The sequence below is a fragment of the Pogona vitticeps genome, chromosome 1, assembly GCF_051106095.1.
Source record: "Pogona vitticeps strain Pit_001003342236 chromosome 1, PviZW2.1, whole genome shotgun sequence".
Taxonomy (NCBI): domain Eukaryota; kingdom Metazoa; phylum Chordata; class Lepidosauria; order Squamata; family Agamidae; genus Pogona; species Pogona vitticeps.
Window position 1 is genome coordinate 114,779,611 of NC_135783.1, and position 15,426 is coordinate 114,795,036.

The 15,426-nt window shown below is 39.7% G+C and overlaps 1 protein-coding gene across 3 annotated transcripts in view; it reads right to left on the minus strand.

Annotated features, from left to right (window-relative positions):
* Positions 1 to 6,039: 6,039 nt before the first annotated feature.
* CD109 (CD109 molecule) overlaps positions 6,040 to 15,426 on the minus strand; it is a 119,205-nt gene continuing 109,818 nt past the window's right edge. For all 3 annotated transcript variants that reach the window (XM_072999675.2, XM_072999673.2, XM_072999674.2), the window contains 4 exons: positions 11,036 to 11,178; positions 8,290 to 8,446; positions 7,714 to 7,816; positions 6,040 to 7,184 (listed from right to left, as the gene is read on the minus strand). In XM_072999675.2, coding sequence (XP_072855776.2) covers positions 7,012 to 7,184; positions 7,714 to 7,816; positions 8,290 to 8,446; positions 11,036 to 11,178 — 576 coding nt within the window. In that variant the 3' untranslated portion in view covers positions 6,040 to 7,011. The remainder of the gene's footprint in view (positions 7,185 to 7,713; positions 7,817 to 8,289; positions 8,447 to 11,035; positions 11,179 to 15,426) is intronic.

The window sequence follows — 15,426 nt, forward strand, 5'->3', positions numbered from 1 at the left end:
GAAAAATATTTGTGGACAATAATACTTCATCCCACCCACATGGAAGATTGCACTTTTTTAAAAAAAACCACCCGGATGGAACATTTCTCCAGTATTCCGTGACTAACTGGGCTGGAGATCTTGGTTGGCTCTCCCTGAACCTGGGGAGATGATGGGGTGAGATGATCTCCCCCCCCCCATGCTCAGTCCGCAAGCTTGCTCCAGTTCTTGCAGAGGCTTAGACAACTTGTAACCAACCCATCATGCTAAAACAATTCAGAAGGGTTTCAGTCCACTTACTATCCTACCTTGATTTCAAAATAGAGCAGATATCAACGTGGTAGTCCACAGTCCACTGTTACTTGATTCTGGCCTACTAAATAATCAAACTAAATCTAGCCTGATTTAAAACATCCTTTGGATTTTATTTAAGTTCTCTGAACATGTATCAATAATACCCAGCATAATACCCTGTATTACAAATGAGTATTTCATTACCATTATATCCATGTGCAAAATACTGTAGAACAGGAGTGGTCAAAGTGTTGCCCTCCGGATGTTCTTAGCCTGGAACTCCTGGCATTCCTCAATGTCCACCTCTGCTTATACATGCTAGAGGTGGTGAGAATTGTGATCTAACATCCCTTGGGGAGTTGCAATTTGCTACCCTTGCTTCTCAACTCCTGAGAAGACATATTGCTGCCCTTAAGGGCATAGGAGTCTGGTAAATGACACAAAAAGATAGCAGAAGAAGAGAAGGAGGCAAATGCAATCCAGGAAGAATGAGTGATTATTAGTAGAGATGGGGATATTCGTATTTATATATGAACATGAATACCCCTGCACAGCTGGACTTAACGAGGGCCAGACCGTCCACTCATGTGTCCAGTGGAGGCGGCAGCCTCGGTCAGCCTTCCAATCACTCCTGGAGCGCCGCTCTCTTTCCATCTAGCCACTAGGCAGCCATGCAGGGAGACTCGTCTTCCCTCCTCCTGCCTGGAGTTGGCTAGATAAGTGGAAAGAGAGTGGTGCTCTGGGAGCGATTGGAAGGCCACCACTGCTGGACCTGTGAGTGGACAGAATACCCCCATCTCTAATTATTAGCAGTGGAAGAAACATGTAAGGCAAGGATAGGGAATCTCTGACCCATGGCCTTAACGTACAGGATGGTCCCCATCCAGCCTACAAACTTCTTCAATTAACTCTGATCATTTATTATCGCCGATCATTGATCAGAGATAAATAAACCTTAAGTTGCTACTGCAAAATAACAAACTTCAGTCTGCAACCTGGCAAAGTATTGCATGGAACTGTAAAATTAATAAGAAAACATCTAAATTATAAGAATCACATGAGGCCTTGCACACATGAGGCCTTTTGCTTAGTTTAACTCACTTCTGGAATATGGCCTGAAGACCCATCCCAGTTTGGTATTTGCCCCTGGCTGGAACATGTTGCTCATCCCTAACCGAGGAGTGTAAACCTATTGATGACATCATCATTGTCATCACCTTCCACAGGAAACTAGCTGCTTGGACATAAAATACACCATAATCCTGAGGACCACAAGATCCAGTGCTTCATAAGCCTCCATGTCTGGAAGCATCTTTTGGGGGAAATGGAACTGCTGTTGTCTCCAGTGGTCACGGCTGACCTTTAAGGAGCAGGAGCGGGTGGAACAAGAGAAGCAGCAGCAGAAGCATGTGAGATTCTAAGCCTTTGAATCTAACATTTGAGTCATGAATATTTTCCATCATGCCCAGCTTTCTTCAACCACCACATTAAAAATTTTTAATTACCCCTTGAGTCATTTGACAAATTCTTTCTGAATTGTGAATTTGTCTGTGTTTTTATATTCCCTTCTTTTTCTTCTTTCCCCCTTTACATCTTGCCTGCTCTATCATAACTAGAAGGAGTCCCTCCCTGAAAGATGGTTAAAGATTTGGAAGCTAAGCCCTGTGAGAAATGACTGAAGGAGCTGGGTATGTGACATCTGGGAACCTGAAGGGCGCTCACCTGGAAGATGGGGCAAGATTTTCTGCCTAGGATTTGAACCAATGGTTTCAAATTGTAAGAAAGGAGATTTTGACTGAACATAAGGAATCCCTTCCTGATAACAGCTGTTTGTGGAACAGACTAGCCTGGGTGGGCCTAAACGCTCTTCATTTGGGGTTTTGAAACAAGACGTTGGGTAGCCATCCCTCAGGATTGGTTTAGCTTTTCCTGTTTTGGCAGGATTTGGACTCAGTAATCTTTGAGACCCTTTCCAATTCTATAGCTTGATGAATCCAATAGATTTAAGTTGTTTGCAGAGACTGCATTGTTGCTTAATATTCATACAATACTTAGAAAATGTAGATGATGACAATTATGGTTTACTCTATGTAAATCATCATCACCACCAGAATACATGACAGTAGAGCAAGAGGAGGAAGCTTCGAGAAAGGTTTTGAAAGAAATGAGAAGTTTCTTCATTGAGGGCTTCTCAGAGGCAGTTGAAAGTGTTGTTTGAGCTTCGGATGCCTGTCTGGGAGGTGACTTGTAGGCCTTTGTTAGGAAGTTGATGACTGACAAAAAGGCATGGGGAACGTTGAAACGGTTGCGTACATGACAAATAAAAGGAGAGGGCCCTCCTAACATCCAAAGTATGAAGAAGTCGTTCATGGATTATGGATGGTGATGGAAAGAAAGATGGGAGAACCAGTGGTTGAGAGAGATGAAACTGAGACACCACTCTAGGGAGGAAGGAGACATCAAGGAACAGCTTTACTTTATTAGGATAGAATTGTATATAAGGGTAATCATGATGTAGGGCCACAAGGTCACTTGCTCAGCGAGCTGAAGTAATTACAAGGCGAAAGGCCATTTTGAAGGAAAGTAGACAGAGATCCGCTGAGGTTAGCGGTTCAAACAGAGGCTTAGTGAGTTGTCACAAGACTAAGGTCAAGGACCATGGTGGAGAGGGCAGATGAACATCTGGGTAAGCGTGTGACAATCCCTTAAGAAAACACTTGAGTGTGGCATGTCTGAAAAATCAAGCCGCTGGAAAGGTCAGTGGTTGATACGAGACCTTTCTCTAATAGATGAGAAAGACCAGAAGATTTGAGATGGAGCAAATATCGGAGAACCGTGGAGAGAGACGGGTTGACGGCATCTTTTGCGCAGGTGGAGGAAAATTGTTTGATCTAATTCCCACTTGTGGGGTTGTGAGTTTGTGTGGCTGAGAGAGTCGGCTAGGTCACTCAGAAAAATCTGCCTTTAAAAAAAAGTGTCCAGCTCCCTGAGGTTCTTCTGTTGGTGGGATCAAAATCTGACCTACACAGACCTTTCCAGCTTTCCCAGGATTTCTGATTTTAATGCCTTCTCCCTTAACTTAAACATCATCCCACTTACACATAGTACACACTTCCCTTTCTCCAGCTCTTAATTCAGCAGCAGCAGCAGCAGCAGATGTGTGCCCAGTTTCTTGCCCCTCTCTTCAACTCTCTCCCTCTGTGAATTAAAAAAAGAAGTGGGGAGTGTGTGGTGGCCCTCCAGATGTTGTTGGACTGGAATTTCCTTCAACCTTAGCCAGCTTAGCCAACAGTGAGGGACGCTGGGAGTTGCGGATCAGGCGATCTGGCCCCTTCTTTTTTAACTACTCCAGAAAGGGGACGTGACTAAGACTTCCTCTTTCTTCTCCTGCTCTGTCAGCTGGCAGTCTTTCCAGTCTGTTACATTATATCGGTTGACATATGTTTGCAATTTTTAACAAAGAATATTACTGTACAGAGAAATATTTTGCTATGGTTCTGAGAAAATATCTTTTTAGAAAACAGAATATACGATTTTCCTTCACTTGAGGATTTGTTGTTGACTTTGTGAAGCAAATAGAGATATATTAAGTTTTAAAACAGGCCAAAAGTTTGAAGTGATGTGATTAAACATTGCTATGTAGTAATAGTAGTAGTAGTAGTAGTAGTAGTAGTAGTAGTAGTAGTAGTAGTAGTAGTAGTAGTTAGTAGTCTTTTTCCATTAACAGGTAACTCTTAATTGTTTATGTATTTTCTGTCAATCACTTGCTGCCATCTAGTGGTAGCAAGAGATTTTCATGTTCATTCTATAATACGCTTTTAACTTGTTACTCTGTACCGTCCCATAGTTGTCTCTATATACCATTTCAAGTCCGGCAAGTCTTCCTGTGGCTCTCCTCTCCACTTGCTCGTAGTTAAAGACTACCAAGAGATCAAAGAAGGTAATTCACAGAGGAAGCGAGATCCACTTTCCATCTTTCTCTACTACCTAGTAGCTAGTAAGGCTGGTCCAAGATGCCTTTTGCCTGTGGCAAAAAAGATGTTCCTCACCTGAAACACACCATGGATGATGGCCGGTTTAATCTTTCTAGAACACTGACAATGGGGCTTTTTGCCTTTATTTTTAATGACCACCGGGAGCTCATGAGCAGAGCAGGCAGCATCCCACCATGAATTTTATGTGTGATGTTCATCGTAGCATGATCAGATCATTGTAGCAACACTTGCACAAATTGAGGGATTTCCCACAAAAGGAAAAGAAGAACCACACTGACGCTGCAACCTGTTCAGCCGATATCGCCAATCTCTTCTAGCCAAAGAAACAAAAAACAAAACAAAATCTGACTCAGGGCTAGTGAAGCCAACTAGCCCTGAAGGTGTCCTGTTGACTAATTTGTTTGTTGCTGATTTCCCTTTCCCTGGTTTAATAAAGCATGTTGTTATTACTGACACTGAAGTCGACTCCATGGATTTGGGAATAGAGGAGGGGCCCTCTGCCAACCCAGGGAAGGTTGGCAGGTCTCACGCAAACAGTATAAACACTGGAAGGGGATTAGGGAATAAAGAAACAAAAAGCAATATAATGCAAAGGACTACACAGTGTCTTATTTTTAAACGGGCAATTAAGACCCATTAGCTCCTGTGGAGATGAAAGCAGCCAGAACAGTTTTGTTACCCATTTGCCCACTTCTTTGTACTGTGAGCCCAGAGACCGCCAGGATGAGCATCTGGACTTCAAAATGTACCTTTATACTATGAGACAGAGCTTATATTTCATCTAGACAAATACCATACTTGCACCAACCCAAGAGTCAAAATAGCTAATGGCACTTTTCCCACAGAACTGGGTTAGCAAGGTGATGCCTCACTCTGGACTCATTTGGCAGCCAGTCCTCTTAGCAACTTGTCTTAACATAGAGCAAGTACAGTGGTGCCTCGCTTAGCGATTGCCTTGTTTAACTATGTATTTGCTTGGCGATGAGGTTTTAGGAGCGATCTTGCGCTCCGTTTAGCGATGTTTTCAATGGGGAAATTTCGCATAGCGATGTTTGGGACCATGCCTCGCATAACGATGACAGTTTGGGTCCCACTGTTTTGCTCAGTGATGTTCGTTTTCGCTATTTTTAAAGTGTCTTAAAATGGTCAAAACCTGCTTAAAATGCTTGGAATCGTTAGTGCACCTTGTAAAACCTTTGCAAACTTAATTTGGCTTTGTTCTGAGTCTTCGTTAATTTTTGCTGAATTTTCCCCCCATTGAAATGCATTGAATTGTAGGTTTGACAGCTGTCAATGCATTCCAATGGGGGGGGGGGAATTCACAAATTAACGAAGACTCAGAACAAAGCCAAATTAAGTTTGCAAAGGTTTTACAAGGTGCACTAACGATTCCAAGCATTTTAAACAGTTTTTGAACATTTTAAGATACTTCAAAAATAGCGAAAACAGACCTGTCAAAACCATTGAAATGCATTGAAACCTATTCAATGCATTCCAATGGGGGAACCGCGTTTCGCTTAGTGATGTTTCCTATGGCGTTTTTCGCTTAAGGACAGTAATCCGTTCCCATTGGAACGGATTATCCGGTTTTCAATGCATTCCTATGGGAAATGGTGTTTCGCTTAGCTATGTTTTCCCATAGCAATGTTTTTTTGGGAACCAATTAACATCGCTAAGTGAGGCACCACTGTAATACGTTTCTTCAGGTAAATCATGAACTCGCCAAATCAAAGGTTGAGAGGATACAATGAGAAGACTTGACAGACAGAAATTTTAATCCTTTTTGTTTTATTTATTTAAAAAAACGACCATCAACAGATACATCTTTTTTTAAATTGCAACTTGAATGCCTGCAGCATTTTTTTTCTTTTTCTGATTTACCTGAGTGTCAATGATAGTCAGGTGCTTGTAAGCAGCTCAGTATGTTTGTTTTGTTATGCAGTACCTTTCCTACTGTACAACCATGTGAACACAGTGGTCTTTATGTCTTGTAGAATATAACTGCGGAAGCGAAGGATAGCCATATCAAATCCTAAATTGATCAACAAAAATACTGATTTTTGTTGAAGCTGAGACTTGATCCTGTACCAGTGAAATCAATAATACTTATAAATTAAATATTAAGTTAGCTTGAAAGGTACCACAAATCTAACTGTATGCATGGCTTAGATAATCTTTCTTTATATATAATCTCTGAAACTCAAATAAACTTTTTTTAAAAAGCCTTGTAATTTTAATGCACAAATAAAAAAACTTTCATTTGTTCTCCAAATAAATCTGAACTCCTAAATTCACAAATGTTTACATTCTAGGAATCGTTAAAGTTTCTGACATAGCCAGAAATTTTGATGTTGTCAATACAGAAGTTTAGGCGGCAATCATATGCCCATTTACCTAAGAGTAAGTCTCACTGAATGCAGTGAGACATTCTTCCAAGTAGACACATATAGGATTTTGCAGTTCATCCCTGAATATTAATATGTGCAGAAGAAAGCCATTTTGATTAAACATCGGCAAATTGGTTCTGACTTGGAATGTTCCATTTCTGGTCATGTAGTGAGGAATCTGGCCCTTCTCCAGAGCAATATATAGCTATCTTAATATGCAAGTTCCTTGCAAGGAGCTTGAGACTGATGTGTCTTCTTAAATGTAATTTTTTTCAGGAACCAGACTCAGTTGACAAGGCCACTTGTGGGATCAAAAATACACTTAGAAGTGCAACATGAGTAAGCTGCCCAAGTGATCACATCAGCCAACTATACAGGAGGATTACATGCAAAGCTAACAGTTCATAAGAGATGGAAATTAGTGAAGAGCCATCTGTTTCACAGAAGTCACATTTATCCTTTTCACAAAAGGTACAAGATGATAAACTCTGCATCACTTTGGAGTTATAGCTTCTCACGGCCCTTCTCCCTGTTGTAAAGAGAATGGGAAACCATGTTCAGTGTACTAGTTGTTTGTTCTCATCCTATCTCAACAAATTTTAGTTTGATATATTTATATATTGCCCACACAAATGCCTAAAATGCTACTTTTATTTTATTTTATTGCTAAAAACAGATTAAGGTAATCAAAAACCACCAAGTAAATAGTAAGTGGCCTTCAAACCAAGCCTGAAATTATTGTAATGTTTTTACTGGTTTCTTTCTATATTGTGAAGCCAAATCACGGCATGTATAGCCTTCTTTTTGTTCTTTTGAAATGCCAGGGCAAACGCTTCAAGTGGCGTAAACTGAAAGAATTCCATTATCTTCATGTTGACATGAATACCCACACACAACTATCAATGAAATTAAAATTGTTTACCTATTGATTTCAGTAATGCCTGTGTATCACACACCACCGTCAGTGCCTCATCAATTTACTGTTCTTTCCTATTTTCTCTTATTTCAACTCTGTATTACAGCACTAAAGAGACTTAGCAAAAATTATTGTCACTTACTGGGTTCATAATAATCCAACACAGTTACAGAGGCATCCTGAACATTTGCCACTTTGAAGTCTCTCACAGCTGGAATATCAACACAAACTTGTGTTTCATTTAACTACAAAATAAAGAAGAAAACATTTGAAGGGCTGTATATGATTCAGAAATAAAGGCATGTAACCAAATAAATGTTGAATGAATATCTTAGTTCATTGTTTCTAAAAATAATACCAATTAATGCCTCTTCACTATCTATCTATCTATCTATCTATCTATCTATCTATCTATCTATCTATCTATCTATCTATCTATCTATCTATCTATCTATCTATCTATCTATCTATCTATCTATCTATCATCTCTTTCAATATATATACAGTATATATAGCTATTATCTGCGGTTTACAGTATCCACAGGGACCTGGAACCAATCCCTAGCGGATATGGGGATCCCACTGTATTTTATTTAAGAAAAAAAACTGAAGAGGGTTACAACAAATCTACTTGATAGCATACAATTATTATGACTGTATGTTAACAGCTTTTGAGAATTTTCACTCACAAAAATGATTTCCTTATATATTGACTTACAGAATCCAAATATAAATGAATTTTGCCATCATTTTTCTCCACCTTCTTAATCGGCTCATTAACTGACACAAAACGTGGTGACAGAGAGAAACCGCTCAGTAATCCAACCTCTATGAGAGCCATACCGCTCCGTGAAGATGAACCTGTACCCAAGTATCTGATGTCAACAAAAGCAAGAAATGGGATAAAAATGAATGCGTGCAAACATTCTATTGTAAATTGTCAATGCAACAATGCTAAAAGTATGGGGCAGTTTAACCACTTGCCTCATTGGACGTCCCAATATGCTTTGTTTAAGACTGAACCCACAATACTCACAGTGTACCCTACAACATGATTGTATGTAGAAATTTTGTGTATGATTTTCCACCTTGAAAAAAGACATATACACAGTGTGCACTTCTACAGTGTGCATGGGAGAATCCAGTTCACCACTGATCTAAACTGAGCTCAATAATTGCCTAGCAAATGGTAACTACAGAGTGTACTCCAGTCCAAGAAGAAGGGACCATGCTCAGGCTATCAGCCATCCCTTCAGACACCTGTGCTTCACTTCATTCAACACTAGAGTGACAGTAAAATCTGGAGCTTATTAAGATGATATTTCTCTGATACTCTGCAACACTGTAGTTCCAGTTGTTAACCCAGCACAAATAATTCTGATGGGCATTAGTTGATGGACATCGGATCTCAAATTTTGTACAGAATTTAGCTAACAATGCAATCCTTCTACAGAAGTCTACTCAGAAATAAGTCCCACAAATGTCAGGTGGTATGGGCATCTGTGACAACCATCTAAATCAGTGGTTCTTAACCTTTGTTACTCGGATGTTTTTGAACTGCAACTCCCAGAAACCCCAGCCAGCACAGTTGGTGGTGAAGGCTTCTGGGAGTTGCAGTCCAAAACTCCTGAGTAACCCAAGGTTAAGAACCAGTGATCTAAATGAACTCATTCATTTAATGCAGCCTCTCGAGTATCCCCACAACCACCACTATACCTCTCAGCAGCGCTTATGAAAACCACCTTTTTCAAAACAGTAATCCCACAGTAGAATACATGTCTGCAAACCACATAATAATGCCAACACATAGCAAGGCTTAGGAAAACATGTCTGAGGCTTTAACATTCTATGAGGTAACACTTGAGCATTCTCTGATGAAAAGAACTGTGAAATAGGTGACAGAAAGTTTTGCTTGGCATGAATGGTAAAAACCACAACTATTATCATTTTGAATACCTGACAGTAGTTATAAGTAATTGAATAGAACTGTATTTCTTCTTATTATTGGGAAAATTTTCAAAAGAGGGAGACTTGATTTTCGAAGCAGCACTCCCAGGCCTGCCAGCATGGCTGATTAAATACAGATATGGCCTTAAAAGAAATTCAGTACAACTGCTGGCTGAGGTTAGTTCCTCAGATTAAAAGGAAGCAAAACCATCTGTGGGATGATTTCCCAGGCCAAAGTAGCTGCTATTGCAAACAAATAAAAAGATTGGAACTGGATGTAATTATGTCTGCACTGCAATTACAGATGGGAAGAAACCTCTGATCATTACAATCAAGGTATAACTGTTTTCTACCAAAAAAAAAAAAAAAAGGTATGAAGAGTGTGTTGATGTGGTGACTGAGAGACAAGAGGGAGGAATCAGCATGTTTGGTGGAACCTCCAGTTTTCAAAGAAGCACAACAATTCTGTAACAAACAAACAAAAACCTAAGCGGGGTGTTGTAAAGATACCAACACAATCTGAGTATGCTTAGAATATTGAGGGGAAGAACATGAAGGATGATGGTAGAAGAATATCCCTCTAGCTCATCCAGGAAGCTACTGAAAGGACCTTAAAAAACTAATCTATCTCACAGAGTTGTTGAGGATAAAGTGAAGGACCATGTTGGACCTCTGTGACCTCCTTAGATAAAAAGCAGAACAAAAATGGAGGAGGAGGAGCAGAACCACCACTAATACAGTACATAACAGAGCCTGTGCCCACTCACCCCACTATCTGTTTCTTGAATGAAGCAGCTGGATGGGGATAAGAAATGTTAAGACACGCAGACAAGACTGTAAAATATTGTCTGTTCTTACCTCATTCATATTCACTACAGCCCACAGAAAGATACAAATAGACTCATTTTACAAATGAGAAACATTTGTAAAAGGTGATTACCCAGAATTTTCCTAGAAATTGGCTAATATATTAACTGAATCCCAACGGTTCATAAGTTAAATCATGCTTATTCTAAAAGAAAATCCAATTCCAAAGCACAACACCCCTAAATTATAGACAAAAATACCTCTAACATTTATTCTATGTATGTTGAGTCAGCCATCTATAAATAAGTGGGGTGGGGCATAGCAACCTATTATGCCTGTTTAAGAATACACAGTGAGTCTGAATGCATACATCTCAGCAGAAGGCATGCATGCTAACAGTGCTTATGTAAAAAGAAACTAATTTGACTGGCATGGCAGGAGATGAACCTAATTCTAATCCCCTTGGATACAATGGGTAATTTTTATGCTTTAGTTACTAGAAAGCCCCGTAAGATGTAAGATTCTTCACTGTAGGGTATTAACTGTAGGGTATTATTAATCATCTGCTCAAGTATGTTATTCCTAATGTTTTTGTTTTACACAGAGTTTTGATCCCCTTGAAATGATATAATGTATGCGTAACGTAAAAGAAAACCCCAAATAGTCTTTAAACAAAAGAGGAAGTGGGCTGGAGTCACATATTTACTTACTTGGTGCAGACATTCAGTGTCATATGGTTTATATCTTTTTTGTCATCCTTTACAATGACATTCAAGTCAAAGGCTTCTTGACTTTGTGCTGATCTCCGCCTCCGGCTATCATGTGAATTTTTCACATTGTACATAATATTGAGCTATAAAAATATAAGCAAACATCAAAAATTGGTGATGACAGTAGAGTATATATAAATGGAGTAGTGTCATTGTATAACAGTTCATGGAAAAATGATTAGAGCTTCAGAAAGTACAGTGGTGCCTTGCTTGACGAGGATAATCCGTTCCAGCGAAATCGCTGTACAGCTAAATCCTTGTCAAGCGAAATAAAAAAGCCCATTGAAATGCATTGAAAACCGATTCAATGCGTTCCAATGGGCGAAATACCTCAGCGTCCAGTGAAGATCCTCCATAGGGTGGCCATTTTCCGATGCCTGTGCAGTGAAAAATCCATCCTAAAGCACAGCGGGGAGCCATTTTACCCAACGGGTGGCCATTTTGAAACCCGACGATCAGCTGTTTTGATTGTCCTAATGCGAAGAAGAATCGGTTCCCGAAGCAAGGAACGGATCGTCGGGAAGCGAATTTTGCCCATTAAAACATCATTTTGCAATCGCAAAAACCTCATCGTCAAGCAGATTCATCATGTAACAAGATAATCGTTAAACGAGACACCACTGTACATAAGGTTATATGTAGGGCAGTCTAGATTCTGAATCCCAAAAAAGGTTAAAAGTATAGCAGATTTTCAGCATCAACATTTGTCATATAATATTTTGAAGTAATCTAGTATGTAAAAGGAACAAGGCCACTTATGGCCATGGAGGAAAGACATATACCTATACCTATTTTGTGAATATATTTTTATGTTAAGACACTATTTGCCCATTACTTTACATATGTATAGCATCATCTTGTCATCTTTTGAAAGCAACATCAAGTAAACATCCAGACAGGGAGTGTTGGAGTGGCCTGGTTCATGTTTAAACGATTCTTATCATTAGTGTGATTTATTTTCTCTCACACCTGAGCAATCCTTCCATTCACAATGATCAATATTTTTTTTCTCCCATGTCAAGAGTCCAGTTGGGTCGTTGGATCAATTACTTCCCCCCCTCCAACTTCTCCATGGCCATCATTCAGCGGGCTGTAGCAGCTTTCTTTTTTAATTGTTAAATAAAATAAGTGACACAGTGAAACAGCAATGCAACTACTATAACTAGCATGCTAGTGTAGTGTGTGTGTGTATATATATATACACACACACACTACACACACACACACACACACACACACCATGCCTGGATTTGCCATTCATTTATGCTACTTTCCTCAGTGCAAACATGCTACATCAAAATGCACATCCACTAATCCAAAGTGGCAAAACACGTGTTCTAAAATGAAAACCCACAGACCCTAAGGCCTTAAAAGTGTTTCATCAAGATCCTGAAAGAATACTGATGGTCAAACGTGCTTTATCCTCAGTAGAGACATGCTGTGAATTTGGTCAAATCAAGCTGGAAGTGAATCAGCAATTTGTCATCACCCAAACACTATTGTTTCAATATTTGCCAAGAAAAGCAAAAGGGTAAGAATTTACCAGCAACATAGGGACATCTGAAGCAACATCTGAAGCAACATGCTTAAATAAGCATTTTACTGGAATATGCTTCGTGTTTAGTTTTCCATTACCGCCTGCTCGGGAAAAAAGAAGTCCATGCAGCAAAATGGTTACAAAGGGGTAACTGAAGCTTCTTTACCTGGCTGTAATGTCAACTCAAACTGTACACTAGACAAAGCATGGCTCATTATCCCAAACAGAGGGCATTTAACCAACACATTTTGGAGGACACATCTATACATCAGTGTACACATCCAGTGTACAGTTACTTGATGATAAAATGGCAGGACAAGCTGCAGACAGATTGATGCCCACACATGCCAGGATTTGTGGGGGCTGCAAATTCAGGCCACTGAGAGTTCTTTGTATATTACATGCACATTTGCTAGTCCATATACAGATACACATCTTGCCTTTAGATTCCACTTCCATATTTTACAAGCACTCTTCATTGTGCATCTTTTGCTTTCATAACTAAATGTGAAAGATATTGTGTGAGCATCTACCAGAGACTGCCTATGGCTGAAAGAGTGACAAATGTGATCTGATGCCTCTACCTTCTGTATTTTACATTGCTGCAGTTTTGTTTGTTTGAATTTCTTGAGTTGGGGCTGGTTTCCTGTTGCCTAATTTCCAGCACTAAAGTGTTCTTCCAGCCCCCCCTCCAAAGTCAAAGACTAAGGACTCAATCACACATGCCAAAAGAAAGCCAGTTACACCGATTCTGCCATTTTTATAGTCATTTTAACATTTTCTGTTCATACAAAACACGGCTAACATTGGTTCATTTTGCCAGCCATACAGTTTTTTTCCACCTTTCCGTCATTTCATTTTAAAATGTACCAATTGTGTAGTGCTTCAATCTATACCATTTCAGGATGTGTGAACATATCTATCGATTTATTTTCTTTGCCTTGCTGTCCGGCTGCTGGACACTGTGGCAACTGTACAGCCACCTTGCTTTTTTTTCATGATAGGTAAATCGCTTGCAAGGCTCTTTCTGCTTTATCGATATATGACTTGTGATTTTTTTTAAAAAGGGAGTTGGGGCGGTGTTGCCCCAGGAACATCGCGAAAAATAAATTTACAGTATTTAAAATAAATTACCTGTATAATCTACTAAAGTGGTTCAAATAGCTGAAAAGGTAACATTTCAATTCAAAACAATGTGATCAACTTATATACACACACACACACACACACACACACACCATGGGACCACATGTAAAAATGTATTGATTCCTAAAGAGCATGAAAATGAAATGATTCTTTTGGCATGTGTGATCGAATCCTAAGAATGCTTCGTATAATCTGTTTTGTATGTTAAGGGTAGGATCAGATGGCTGGAAGGGTGTGAGCCAGAAAGGGTCACTTTGCAGAGAGAGATCTTGCTTAAAGCAACCATTGTGTCTGCTGAGGAATCACTCTAGACTGGCCCCCCAAAGTAGTAGCCCTACAGCTAGACCAAAAAAAGTCCATCTTGGGCACAGATTGGGTCAGGCTGGAGCACATTTCCCCAAATGCCATGTGATCACCAGGAAACAGATTACGCCAGACCACTCCATAAGCTATCCAAAATGTAATCACTTTCCCTATGTGATTACATCCTAAGCGTTAATCATTGGTCAATGCGCAGGGGGGCATTTTGTACCAAATATTCTGTTTGTTACATATATTACAATTATAATACATCTAATTCCGGTTATCAGAGGTTGTTTCTCTTTTTAACCCAATTCTTTAAAGGCTGCCGCATCACATCTCCTGTGCTAAATGAGCAACCAACTAAAAATAACAAAAAGGACAAATAATTCATGCATATCCTCACGTACAGACCAAATGCCACAAAACTGAGGCTACATAGTTAGTAACTTTTTTGGGTCATAAGGTTTTAAGTACAGCACGAGGCTCTCTGACAGTATGGGTAACTCAGGATTCTAGAAAGAGGTTCCTGTCCCTCTTTCAAATATACATGGCAGAAAAAGATCAAGAATTGTAGCTCCCCCCGTTACGCTGATGAAGTGACAGGACAAGCTGCATTTCTTGGCTCACTCCTTCCCTCTAACTATTGAAAGCAAAGGTACAGCCTTCAAGGCCAGTCACGGGCAACTTTATTAAGCAACTAAAAATCCTTTTGGCAGTAGGCTCCACAATATTCCATCTGAAATGTGTCAAGTATTTGGAAAGCTTCCTGCAAGTCCAGGAATCCTTTTGCTCCCCCATGTTTACCCTTAAGCTGGGATCATAGCAAACAGATGTTTGGATGTAGGTATATGTGAAATTGTTATCTTCAGCAGGAGTCTTCTTGGTAGTAATTTTTTTTTGGCAGTGGAACTGGGCTTTGGGAAGGAAAGGGAATGCTAACTAGCTTGCACCCCCACCCCTAAAAACCCTGAGTCTCAGCACCTGTGAAAATGGGTTGGGAGATGCACAAGTCTTAGAACATCAGATTAGTATTGTCCCAAGGGGGTCATGTGAGTTTTCACTATATAAAGTGTTGGCCTTTCTCTGTTGAGAAAACCCAAAGTATATTTTACTGTTTAACTTAGTTAAATGAAATCAAAACTTCAATTCCAAAACAAATCTGCCCATCTTTAATTAAGGCAACAATAGATGTTATTAAAATCAAATCTGGAATCATTCCTTTTTGCAGCAGGTATCATGGATCAGCTGCTAGCATCCAAAACAGAAAAAGAGGTAGTTGGGTTTTTTTTTAATGCATCGCTCATTGCCAAAATGCTCAGCTAGAACAGTACATTTAGCCATAAGA